The sequence below is a fragment of the Cyprinodon variegatus genome, unplaced genomic scaffold, assembly GCF_000732505.1.
Source record: "Cyprinodon variegatus isolate N-32 unplaced genomic scaffold, C_variegatus-1.0 Scaffold212, whole genome shotgun sequence".
NCBI classification, from domain to species: Eukaryota; Metazoa; Chordata; class Actinopteri; order Cyprinodontiformes; family Cyprinodontidae; genus Cyprinodon; species Cyprinodon variegatus.
The window spans coordinates 997,717-1,011,297 of NW_015150665.1; the positions used below are offsets into that span (position 1 = coordinate 997,717).

The window sequence follows — 13,581 nt, forward strand, 5'->3', positions numbered from 1 at the left end:
ATTTTTATATTTTAACTACTTAAAATATAGAAAAGTGGAGATGCATTACTCAGAGTGGAGTAGAGTACTCGAAGTTGAGTGATGTAGTTCAGCTTTATTCGTCAGGTGTATTAAATTGAGCCTGTCTACACCAAAAAATGTTTTCCAATACATTTATAAAGTTAATAATATAATTAAACAGGAACCTATTGAGTTCATGATTAAAGAAAGGTGAATAAAATATATGAAACTGTTGATTTCCAATGAACAAAGATTTAAAAATGTCACTAAAAGAGAAGATTAGTGTGTTGTTTTTATATGTTTTTACATACTTTTTATATGATCATATTTGAAATATTCATTTTTATTGCATTTAATTGTTTTGTTCAGTAATGATTCCATTATATTCCACTACAATGTACTTTTTCCTCCCCCCCCCCCCCATATACAGCACTTTAAATAGTCTTTCTATAGAAAAGAATGTGTATTAAAATACATTTGACTTATCTTTAGTTGAAAGACAAACTGTGTTCAATTACCAAAACTAAATTTAAATTTTTTTGTTGAACTTTTTTAGGAGTTACCTTTGTCCTGGGAAATCTCCACCAGCCTACCTCCAAAATAAATAAAATTGAAAAACGTGTGCAGCAATGATTTATTCAGGTGCAGGTAGCTGGGGGCCTTTGCAATGTCATTTCATTTTGCATTAACTCAAACTAATGTTGCAAACAATTTAAGATGTTATAAAAGCAATTTCACATCCAATCTTTCCAAGCGGAATAATACAGTATATATCCTCCATGCATCATCCAAAGGGGAACTGGCTCTGTAATCTCTATTGTTTAACTTCTACAGAGTCAATAGCTCAGCAATGCCCTAGCTAGAGATAGACTGCATATCCTTTAATAGAGTGGTAGTAAGACTGCCATCCTGATCAATAGCCTGTCACTGAAAGTGAGGAGGTCTGGGTCTTCATCTAACACCCGACTCTGCATCACCCCCCCGCGCTATATTCGCACAGCCCGGCTTGACTGGCAGGTCAAAGGAAGGATGATAATGATGTCAAGATGACGTAAAATGATGTCCAGAAAAAACACAAACACAATGCAGCATACAGAGATCTCCAGTGAAACGTTAAAGAGGGGCAGTTGTTTATGAGATCCAGCTGACACCCTCTTATTATGACTGCATCAAAGAGACTATTGCTAAAGATGATACAGTCAACCGCATTTCAGAAATAGCTCCGTGTGGTCAGTTTAAAGTCACAAAGCCACTTGAAATGCAGAGCAACAGCAACCTGAAGGCTGTATATCACAAAAAAGTATAAATCACTTCACCTCTGTTAATCTGTGCTTTAAAACTATGTTTTCTAAAGCTGAGGGGGGATGCATGTCAGTAAATCCGCTGCAGCATAATTCACAATATTAAATACCTATTAAGCTAAAGTTAAATATGGAATAGGTGTTGACTGCCATTTGTCAATGAGAGCACAGAAAAGAAAAAGACACCATAGAGAATTGAACATGCCTTGGCAGAAAGCTGGGGGTGAGGTACATAAAGAACTCTATAAAACTTGGTGATTTGTTTATAACTTTGCATTAAAAAAAAAATCAATATTAATTATGCAACTTCAAACTTGAAGATTCATGAGAACACAAACCAGTCAGGGTTCCTAAAACGTTCATATTGTTAAGCACAACAATTCAAATAAGGTATAATGAAATACAAGCTTCTGTTAAACCACAGGTCATGTGGGAATGAGTCTTAATATCAGCATGCTACACACACTTTAACTTCCCTTACAGTAATGAGGATGGTTATCAGCATCACAAACATTACTGCTAATTACATTTATTATCCAATCTTATTTAAAGCAACTTGCAGCTGAGGAACACTGTCACACACTAATAAGCATATCACAGAAACTGGGGAGCTCAGTGTCTTGTCTAAGAATAATCTGAAGCATAACGGCACCACAGATGGAAGACGACATCTATCTAAAAGCAGACCCGTCTACATTTGAGCAACAGTTTCTAAGTTTTCTGATGGAATTAAAAAAAGTATATTTGAGTTGAATTACTTTTGTAACTAAGACATTGATTTCATCTGCACCATCTTCAGGCTGCATAAAGGATTAGCTTCAGTAAACAGCGTAAGGCTGCAGCAGCACAAACTCGGTTTAACTCGGCTTTATCATGCTTCCATCTAAACAGGGCACTTTAAACGGTTTCGAGGAAGAATTGGAGAAACTTGCATGTTTAAAGCTTGTGTTTCCAACAAGTTATCATCATTAAGTTGATAAAGAATCTGGATTTTCACTTATTGTGTTTACACATCAACAAAAAATAATAATAACCATAATTTTTGTTCTCAGTACAGCTTGTAGAAAGGCTTTGAAAACGCTAACAATGAAGGCTCCCATCTGCAAGAAGAGAATACAGCTGAAAAGTAGGAGGATGATGAATACCAAATTACTGTGATTGAAGCTATTCAGGGCTCTCTTTTTAACTATTTTTAAATGAAAGCCTCTGTGTCACAAATTTATCTCAGAAATGATGGAATGTCTATTGGTTGCTCATGGCAACGATTTCCTCACAAGAGAAATATGCGATAAATAAGTATCCAGTTAGGTGCGGCAAAGCAGGGGCCCAACACTAAACAGGACTGAAGGGTAATTTAAAACTGAACGCGTTATTAGTAACAATTACACACACCTAAGCATTATTTCCCCGTCTTGGCAATGCTTAAAAGTTTACTAATACTTGCATTCAAAAAGGGTTATAACCTAAAACAAATGGAGAACTTCATCTGTCCAAACCTGTCCAAACATTTTATACAGTCACTTATTCAACAAGATAAATGGTTCATTGTTGCAACCTCTATCTTAATCCTTCAACTTGTCTCTGTCCTTTAACTAGATGGATAGCACCCAATAATTAGAGCAGGGTTTCATAATACACTAAAGGTTGCATGTTCATCTTCATTTTGTAAACTGCTGAGAAGAAAAGCATCTTGAAAATGGCTAAAAATGAAGACTTTAGCTGTTGAAATTGAATCCTTTTTAGAAAACAATGTCTCCTCCATTTGCTTTCCTTTCATGCATCCTGACTTTTATAGTGAACTGTTCCCATGATGATGAACTTTAAAGTTTATTTCATGCAACAGCCAAGCACATAAACTGATTAAGGTAATTGGAAACACTATAAATCTCTAAAATCATCTGCCAATGGTAATTTACGTCCAACAGCTCTGAGGAAAAATATATATTTTTTGTTTTTCTCTGAAATTTCTCTAGGGATGGTTTTGCTACCAGAAATTTCACTATTGAGGCGTAGCAACCCTTTCAGGAGTTCTGAAGTTTTTAAATCTGAAACAAACCAAATTATTCCTAAAAAATTATGTTCCTTATATCCAGGCAAGTGCATAAGTATGTTGGTAAATGTCTTTAGTTATTCCAAAAAAGTGGAAATAAAACAATCCCTAGACTTTATTTCCAAGTTTGAAGACGGATTGTTTTTTGGAAACAAAGTCCAGTGGTTTGTCTTAAACTTTTTTGGAATGATTATGACCTGGATGACTGAATCTTCACCAGCATAAATGTCTTTAGATTATTTGGTCATCAGCAGAGGACAATATGGAAATGTGGGGATGACAAATACATGGCAGTTGAGTTGCATCATTGTTGTTCTCAATGTCAATGAGGTGGAGGTCTGAACAGCAGAGCTGGAGACGCCAGGCAGCATAAAGCAGAGCAGGAGCATCAGATGTTCAGACTAAATATAGCCATGTGGCAGACCTTCCCTCAGAACAAAGTAGTAGTACAGCTGTCTTCATATGAGATTTAGAATTGAACAACACAGATAGTAGTCTCTCAGCACAAAGACTTTCACTAAATTAGATTTAAGACGCCTGATTAACTGCTTTGTCTACACCAACTCAGATTCTGTTTAACTTGGAAACCAGTGGGTAGAAGGATTCGAGTTAGAACACTAAACACAATTTTATATCAAAGCAGGACCCTGTGTGTGCCTTATTATTAGAGTGAGACTGCTTCTTCATTTCAGTTTCATTCTGAACTGGTCAGAGGTCATTTTAGATGGACAGATCCTCGTGTCCTTGTCGCATCTGTTTACCTGAATTGCCTTTGCCTATATCTTGATCTAGAATAGAATATCTACTGGGGCCTTTTGTCATTTCCTTCAATAAATAATGACAACTTCATTTATGACTTTTCTACAAATGAAAACGTGAACATTCTTCCTTTCAACCGTTCTAATTTAAACATGAAATACTAACATAGAAGATTAATCTAATTCATATTATATGTTCAGAAAATATTCATATGTTGAACTTTTAATGATGGAGGAAAAGAAAAGGGGAACCAGCAAACTAAAGGAACTGCCCTCTACTTTCTTTTACCACTGCAGGTCTGCTTCACCATCTTCCTCTCCTGGATGTCCACTATTAGATACGCTCAATTGGATTTCTGTCAGAAAGACGGCCTCGCCCTGGGCCTCCTTCCTACGGGTGACTGAACTTGCTGCATGCGTGCACAAGCATGTGTATGTCTTTGCGTGCAAATAAAACCAAACTTAGCAGCTCCTCCTGTAAAAACTGCCAAAATGGAACAACATCTAAAACACACTGTTTATGTCTAGACTGCAAAGAAATTTAATGCACAAACTGAAGTCAGTTTGCTTTAGGGAGAGGGCATTAGGCAGCACAAAGCCATTAGCATGGGCCTTGGCTCTACGGGGTATGTGCTGACACAGGTTTGACCGAGAGGTTATGATGGCGAGATTTACTGCGGGCCAGTGTTCGCTGACCTGGCCTCGGCATTTCCCAAGACATGTCGGTGTGATGTGACAATTTCAACGAAATGCTGAGGGAGTAAGCTGCATGTGCCTTGACCTGTCACAGAGAAATAAATAGCTACCTTGGGAGTGTTGATCTTATAATGCAGGTCTATATAAAACTTGGCTTGTTCACCTTTCACAAGCGGAGTCATTAACCGTTGTGTTTGGGCAGAGCAAAAAGGCTACACAGCGTAGGACATGCTGTAAAGCCAGGATACAGTCCTAAAACACTTTCATAAAGTTGGTTTTACTTTCTTTAGGTAGATACTGTAACTGACAAAAATGTTTCTTTTCAACACTTAGCCATTCTTGTTAGTTTGATAAACCAATGCTAATTCAAATGCTGACTCGCATGTTCATATTTAAAAGTGCAGGGTTTTTTGTTAATATATGTCAATTATGTCAACTGCACCAACTTGTTTAGCTGTAATATTATCAAACACCAATCGGACACACTATCATCACCAAGCTGTTTGCTAAAAGAACTAGAATCTCACTCCTTTTAAGATATTTTAATATTCAATGATACTAAAGAATGGACAATATTTAAACCTTATTTTCCCTTTTATGTTGGAAAAAAAACACTAACGATTGAAATAAAATAAAAAAACTATTGGAAAAGCTTTTTTTGTTGTTGTTGTTGGTCAGACAAACCTGATTGTAAAAGTCTGCACACCTTTAAATTAATAATTTCATGCAGCAAGATATATTCTTATCCAGTTTCAAATTTCCGTCTTCTTGAGTTAATGCCTCCTATCAATTTTATTTAAGGGATAAATTATTTTTTCTTTTTATCCCTTCTTTTTTTACTGAAATTTAAGAAGTCTTTCCTTTTCTACATTACCCTCGACTGAAAAGACAATAGAAACCAGATTCCCGATACTAAAAACTAAATGGGCTACAAGAGTTTTCAACAACTAATACATGTTATCTGCATGTGAGAAACATCTTTACTTTCCAAATGCTGGGATTAAGTAGCATGGCTGTAAGAGATTATAATCTTAAACATCAAAATCTTTCTAAGCTTTGTTGGTGGTTCAGTGTTACAGTTGGATCAAACCAAATCAAAGATACAGAGGTCAATTCAAAGGGCAGAAAGATAACACAGACCATCACCAGGAGAGCAGCATCCAAGGTTGCCACTTTTGAGTTCCTTTTTCTTTGTTTAGCTTGAGAAAAATAATTGAAGTTTGACCTTAAACCTGCAATTGTCAACTCATAAGCTAGACATGGAAAAGGCTTTGAATTTGCAGCAACAGTTCACATCAGTCCAAATCAACAAATGAAGGAATGCATTAGAAGAAAAACACATTTATTTTGGAACATGTTTAACATTTAATACTACATGTGACAGAAAAACTAATCACCAAAGATAGATTTGAACAAGATAGTTTCTTATAATATTATTGATTTAGAGAATGACGGTGAACTAGAGTGAGGAAATATTGGAAAGTCCAAACCGAAAGAAGATTGAATGCTGATAACTTATATGAACTGATATAGTATTAGTATAAGGATGCGTGGACATATGAAAGTAATTTATTTGACCTTTTTTATTTCTAACAACTTTGTTAGTTTTTTGTTGATTTGTACAGGAGAAATCACACAATAAAACAAAAACTTTAAATCATGAATTTGAAAGTACATTGGTCTCCTCAATGAAGATGCATCCTCAAGGTTTAACTTTAATAAACATGTAACCATAATAGTTTGGTAACTTTCGGTCCTAGTTTTCAAGCCAAACACCTCTTATCCTCCATTTGTAAACTGATCGATCTCATTAGTTAATGAACATGCTACAAAATACAGTTACATGAGCGGCTAAAATGAAGAAAACCTTAAGCATTAAGTATTTTTTCAATATTTTCTGTAATGTATTTCTTGAACAAACTTACAACAGAGTATTAAGGCCAGGCTAGAGATATTTTTCTTTTATTTTGAGAATAAAGTCCTAAAATTACAAGATGTCATAATATTACGTGAATTAAGTCATCATACCACAACCCGTCTCAGAAAGCAATCTTCAAGCTCCAACCAGCATATGAAGGCCGACCAGCTCCACCAAACAGCAACTTGACATGCTGCCCAGAATTTCTGATTCTGATTGATGCTGGTGTGCTAAAAGATTTCCTTATTTGTGAAACCAGAGCCAAAGTATAACTTCACATAATGCTCGACATTCCTCATTTTGGGGAAAACAGTGTTTTTTGAAAGAGTTGTCATAAAATACAACTTTATTCTCATAATGTTATGACTTTATTCTCTTAATTTTATGACTATTCTCGTTGTGACTTTATTCTCATAGTGTTATAACTTTATTCTCGTGATTTTATGACTTTATTCTCGTAATGTTACGACTTTATTCATGAAATAGAAAAAAAAACCTCTAGCCTGGTCCTGATACTCCGTCATACTAACTGTATTTTACAATGCTGTAACAAAATAGTAACATTTTGCATTTCATGCTCTATATTCAAAAGTAAAACATAATTTATTGTGAAAAACCTTAAAGATGGAGTAATAGAGCTTATATGCTGGCCCAGAAGAATACATGAATTATCTCAAATTTGGATAAAAAGCCATAACTAAAAGGGATAAAATTAGTCTATCTATGGTGTAAAAAGGGCATGAAATCCATTAGTGTCTTTAGGAGAAATGTTAAGATTTGGGCAGGGCAAGAACTTTAGTCTCTTAATTAGCTACTAATTTATGTCATGTCCAGTGACCTATACCACTAATCCCTCTAATTTAACATAGTGGGTCAGCACAAACCAGGGCTCGAAGCGGTTCTGGCTAATAACTTTAAAGAGCTGAGCAATAACATAAATGCATTAAAAAAGCAGGGCTCATGTTGTTCTGCTGTTTATTATATAACAGGAGTATAATGTGATAAGATCAAAAAGGATTTGCCGTTTGTGTCCTGACAAAAGTAAATAAAATGTCCATTTATTTCAAAATCAAACATCTGTTGCTGCTGAAAATGTGGTGTATGATACTTTTTGGCGCATAAGACAAATAAGTGAAATGCAGAAATAATAGTAGAGAGGAAAATCACAATCAAAAGTAAGTGAACCGCTGTTATAACCGTGTTCTTAAAGATCATGCATAAATAAATAATAATAAAACAACTCCAAACCCAAAGAGTGTCTAAAAATGACTTGTATACTCACAGCGAACATGGAGCGGAAGTTGCTGAGGTCGGTGAAAAGCTCTTCCACAGACGTCTTCTTGGGATCCACGGCAAAGTACTCCAGTAGGTTTTGGTACATGGTCTCCATATTGCTGTGCATGATCACAAGCTTTCCGTACTGTTCCTGTGCCACTTTGCTGAAGCTGTAAGGCGGTGGGTCAAGGTCAACATGACATCCATCTGATATTAATGTATTCAGCAAATGCTGATTAGAGGATCCTGTAAGCGGACAGCAAATGCTAGTGTTTAATCCTGCTTTTTTTTTTTTTAAGACGAAAGTAAGGAAATCATTTAGATACAAACTGTGATGTTTCCATTCGTAGCTCTGACACAGTCTGTCAGGATGCTTTCACAGTGTGTTCGCACCCTAGCAGCCTACACCATCAATGATAAGCTCCTGGCCAAGTGTCATAACATATCTAACACCAATAGCCGCCAACATAAACTCACGCTAAAAAAATAAAGAAACACTCAAATATACAGAACAGGATACTGAAATGCTCTGCATTGAGGAATGTATCATTGATGTATTATATATGTATTTTTATGCAATTCCCACTTTGTCTTTGGGGTTTTCATTTTCGAAGACTAAGAGGAAAAAGTCAACACATGCCGACTATGTCTATGTAAAACCTTTAAGCAATAACATGTTATTGCGTCTCAAAATTGTTTCAAAACAGTCAAAATCCCCCTTTAGTAAAGAAAACTACCTGGAGCACACTGCATTGGTTTAAATCTCCTTCAGGAAACTCACCCAGCTGAGTCAAGCTTAGCTTCTCATTCGTTGGCGTTTTTGTGAGGAGAAAGAGACAAATATTGTAATAGGTCTGTCACCGTGTGCCGTAGAGGTGTCAGTGTGGGAGCGGAAGTGCTGAAACGCTCCGTGCCAGCCATCAGGGCAGGAGGAGAAGTCTGTCTCCAAGCTCACCTCCAAAATTATCTCCAAATGCATATTCCTTACTCTTCTTTTCACATGCTCGCCACTCTCTGCTGAAACTCAAAGCTTCTGGCGTGTCGAAAAAAAAAATAAAAGAAAAGTCCGTTAAATATATATATTTTTTTAAATTTCAGATCCCATTTCTCTAAAACATCTTGAAGAAGTAATCAGCGGCCTGGCTAATGGCAAACACTGTCACCTAATGGCAGATAAGAAGTAGCACTGAGTGTGTGGGCAGCATTCTGGCTCTGATTGTGAACCTTCATTATAGCTCAATTGATGGACCTATTGAAGATTTGGCCTCGGCTGATTCTGGCCGACGATGAGACTACCTATTCACAGCTGGATAAATGCTGTTCGATAGGCTCTCCGCCCAGACCGACTTGTCAGTAATATGTTTCCAAACCAGAGTGTGAGGAAAGGAAGGCATTAGGAAGGTGAGAGTAGGGGTAAAAGCAGAAAAGAAAAAAAGCCAAGAGTTAAGGTAGATAAGTGTTGTGGAGGGTAATATCTGCCCACTTTTTTGTTCCTCCATCTCCAGGCTGCTTTCCTGCTCCTGGGAAACCTGCAGCTCACCGCAGCTCAATCTCAAGGCCTTTCTTTCCCTCGAGGTTTAACACTTACACCCCCCGCCATCCAGCCCGCTCCATCATTCTTAAGTCTCCATTTCTCCCTCCTAGTACTGCTTTTTTCAGGATCTGATCTGCCACCTTTACAAGCCAGATGTGTAAAACCAGCTCAATAACTCAGCAAACCGTGTACTTAAGAAGGGTCAGAAGGGAAAAAGGAAATTTTCACCTGCGTGATATCCAACAGCTCCTCGTGTTTGGCCCGTCAAAGGCAGACCACTGCTTATAAAGCAGAACATTTCTGCCCCATGTCAAGTATCAAGTGATAGTTTTTCAAAAGACTCCCTCAGCTTTAAGCAAAGGCTCTGCAGGATGAATAATGAGTAAGAATTGCAGTGATTGCATTAAACATGATACAAGATGCAGTATACATTAAATGAAGTTAATGCGCTAAAAAGGTAGAGGGTCATTTTTAAGACTATAAAGAGCAATAAAATAACTAACGCTGATAGGTAGCACTATTAAAGTGGCCGGCTTAAGTAACAAAAGAGCTGAACATTATAACACATTATAAAACCAGAACTTTAACAAGGGTTTGGTTTTACATGTGATGCAACATCATAAGCTTCTTTAAAGACTATACTTTGTAAAGCCACTTTTTGGGCTATCTATTAGAATAAAGAGTATCTGTGAACAGCAGGATTTAAAAAGTGGTTCCACTGTAAGTCCAACTGTGCGTATAGGGTTATCGCTCTACTGGAAGCTTAACCTAGAGCTCACACAAGTCCTGTAGAGGCTTTCACAGCATTTCCCCGCCATTTTCTCTATCATGTCCCCAGTAAAACAAACCCATTCCTAGAATATTTCTGCACTACAAAGGTCTTTAAGATGATGATCAGTGTAGGTTCTTTTCTACCCATTCTACTCTGTATGGAAACATTTCAGTTTTGGTCTCACTTTTTGCGGTGCCTACTTGGCTTATAGGAAACCGGTCAAGAATTTATTATAGCTTTTTTTTCCCTAAACGTACTTTTTTTTTCATTACCCTTTCAAAAGATAGTCAGACGTCCCCTGACTGTCGTCTACCCCTGTTCTAACCTCTGGTATGATGTATTTAAGGCTTTTGAAGTAAACAGAGATGGAATTAAAGGCACAATATACTGCTCTGATTACCCTTTTGCAGTTTTATAAATAAAAATAAACATTGTAGGTCATCTGCCAACTCAAACGCCCCCCAGCAGGTCTGTTTTGGCGCCGTTCAAAACTGGTCGCTTATTAGCTTATTCTATGGGCTTGGTAGAGCACACACTGCAGTTAGCAATAAAAGCTGGATTAGACTAGGGCTAAAACATTTAACCGGATTAATCGCATTTAATTGATTATTAAAATAATTGTCAACTACTTTAGCAATAGATTAATCAGTAAATGGAGTATAGAGGCTGTAAATCATGGATTTACCTGACAGAGCAACCCACTTAGAGCAGTAATTATTAGTTTCACTGGGTTTCATTCTGTAGAGTCTTGTTTAAAGAATCTTTGGCTATCCAATTATTCATCAATTAATCAAAAAAAATTATCAACAGATTAACCGATTTGCAAAATAATCGTTAGTTGCAGCCCTAGATCACACCTACCTGTCATCACAGAACAACGCATCAACTCGACTTCAACATTTACTGTCAAATAGTCGACTTGGAAAAATAAAAATTAAACATCAGATTGCCTTCAATTTCTCAGAATGTGTTTACTACATAAAACCTCGAACAATACATAGTTACAATTTAGTAGAATGTGAAAAAGTCTGAATTATGAAGTTGGAGAGGCAATATATAGTACCTCCAAATTTTTAAGGATAAAAAGATGATCAGTTGACCAAGGCTAAGGTGCGGGCACAGAACAGGCAGGTGTCACTGTAATAACTGCCTTCTAAAGTTATTCCCCTAATATAATTCATTCCTAATCTTATTTAGTTCATTTATTTTTGGAATTTATAAATGTAAAACTGTTAAATTAAAGTAATTTTTTATACCCTCGGCACAAGGACCAAGTACCAAAGAGACAGAGAGGTGCTTCAAATTCATTTTGTCCGAGCTGCTCTCAAGTTCTCTGCTAACTACCTCAGCAGAAGACATCAGTGGCTCAGCCCCAAGGCTGTTGATCAAAACTACATGAAGCTGGCAGGGAACAGAGTGTATTATTGAACACACCTGGCCTGAGTCTTACCTGTCAGCCTGATCCTGTAGAACTTTCTCAGAAGATAATGAATAATTTAGCTTCCTGTCAAATGCACGCCAGCTGTCAGCGGTGGACTGAGATATCCCCGGATGGGCAGCGGAAACGTGTTGACTCTGTTTATGCCTTGGTGCTTTTGTATAATTAAATGAAGATTCAATAGCATAATAAATTGTTGCTCCTCAGGGATAAACACTGTCTACTGTCACTGCCGGAGTTAAAGAGAGAGGTACACCAAATCCCCATCGCCTTCCCCTTGCTCTCAGTTTGAGGCTGTGTTCACTCACTTAATAATGCTTGGAAAAAAAGAAAGAAGCTGGAATAGTGAGTCGACTGTGGAATAGGATATACTCGTTACTTGTGCACAGCATCATTGATAATGTAATGGAAACCAAGTGTGAGACACGGCTGAGAAAGCAGCACATTCTTATCTGCCTCTTTTTTCCCACCCAGTAAAAACAACACAAACTGTTTTATACATTAAAATGAGACTATGGTAGAAACTACGGTTAGGGTTACTTTTTGCATCTCAACAATAATCTTCTGACCCCATTTATTTATCTATTTTTAACATACAACGGACTGTATACCGCCTTCAAGCAGTAAAGCATGAGCATAAATGTGAAAGGATATAGCCATTTTAGTGAGGAACATGTCGTTCGGGTCATCGGTGGAAGAAAAAGTCTCCAGGTCTCTCTCTAGTTGCTGCAGCTGCTTCTCCATCTGCCTCAGGCTCTTTTCCAGATTCTCTGCAGAAACTAAGAGACACAAGAACACAAGAACTTTCAGCAACAAACACGCACATTTATGGTGCTGGACCAAAACCACAGCAAAAAGAGATTAGGAGCCACAAGGAAAAGACGTGCAGCATTGAAGAGGAGGTTCTGATCAGGCTTTAAGGGTTTCATTCTGAATATGTTTAGACCAACAGGTACATGGAATTTACACCAGCAGAGTACAGAAGAAGGCCAACGCTAACTTTCTGTTAAGTTGGTCATGGCTGACATGTTAAGCTTGTGAGTGAATACAGCATATGGCTTGAATTACCCCGATTAGACCCTGCTTGACAAAAAAATGTAAGCTGCTTAATTTTAAGTAGTTTCAAATTTCGCTTGATCCTAATACACGTTCTATGAAAAAGTAGCTTAGCTTCTCTTTGACTTCATGACATAAACCCGTCTTTTAGTGATGAAGCTTTTGCTCTAGATACTTAAAACAGATTCAAAGGTTCTGCTGTAATTTAAAGTTGGGGGGAAAATGCATTTTTTTTGGTTGATGGAGAGACATGGTCTTTTTCTTCACAGATAATGGCAAGAATCTAACTAAAAATACAAATGCAAAACAAACATATTGTTTAGCATGGCATAAGGAACAGATAAGGCGTCCTTTTTACAGATTTTATAACAAAGAAAACAACAAAGCAGCAACCACGGGATGAAGGGGTGAAGAAACAACATTTAAAGCAGTTCATATGTTATGCAACACCTACACTCACTGAATTATTAGCACACTTCCTCCTCCATAATGTACATACTCCTTCATTCTAAGTGCACAGACACTTCAGTCTAGTTTACTGCTCACTGTATCTTCTCTTCAACAACAACAGGGAGTAAAAACCACTATAATGGCAGTTAAAAAACAAGTTTTGGCAAAAGCAAACTGATCATTTAGTATTTGGATGTATGTCTCAATCCTTCCATGAGCGGCAGGTCAAAAATACTCCAGATATATTCCATTTACAGTGCAGAGAATAGGTCCTTTATAGGTTTAAAGCTACAGTGCACCCACGATACTCTCTCCTGCAACAACTCTGCTGTG

The 13,581-nt window shown here is 37.1% G+C and overlaps 1 protein-coding gene across 5 annotated transcripts in view; it reads right to left on the reverse strand.

Annotated features, from left to right (window-relative positions):
- LOC107088299 (protein diaphanous homolog 3-like) overlaps positions 1–13,581 on the reverse strand; it is a 200,745-nt gene that overhangs the window by 81,706 nt on the left and 105,458 nt on the right. For all 5 annotated transcript variants that reach the window (XM_015380388.1, XM_015380391.1, XM_015380389.1 and 2 more), the window contains 2 exons: positions 12,397–12,521; positions 8,006–8,170 (listed from right to left, as the gene is read on the reverse strand). In XM_015380388.1, the coding sequence (XP_015235874.1) occupies positions 8,006–8,170; positions 12,397–12,521 (290 nt within the window). The remainder of the gene's footprint in view (positions 1–8,005; positions 8,171–12,396; positions 12,522–13,581) is intronic.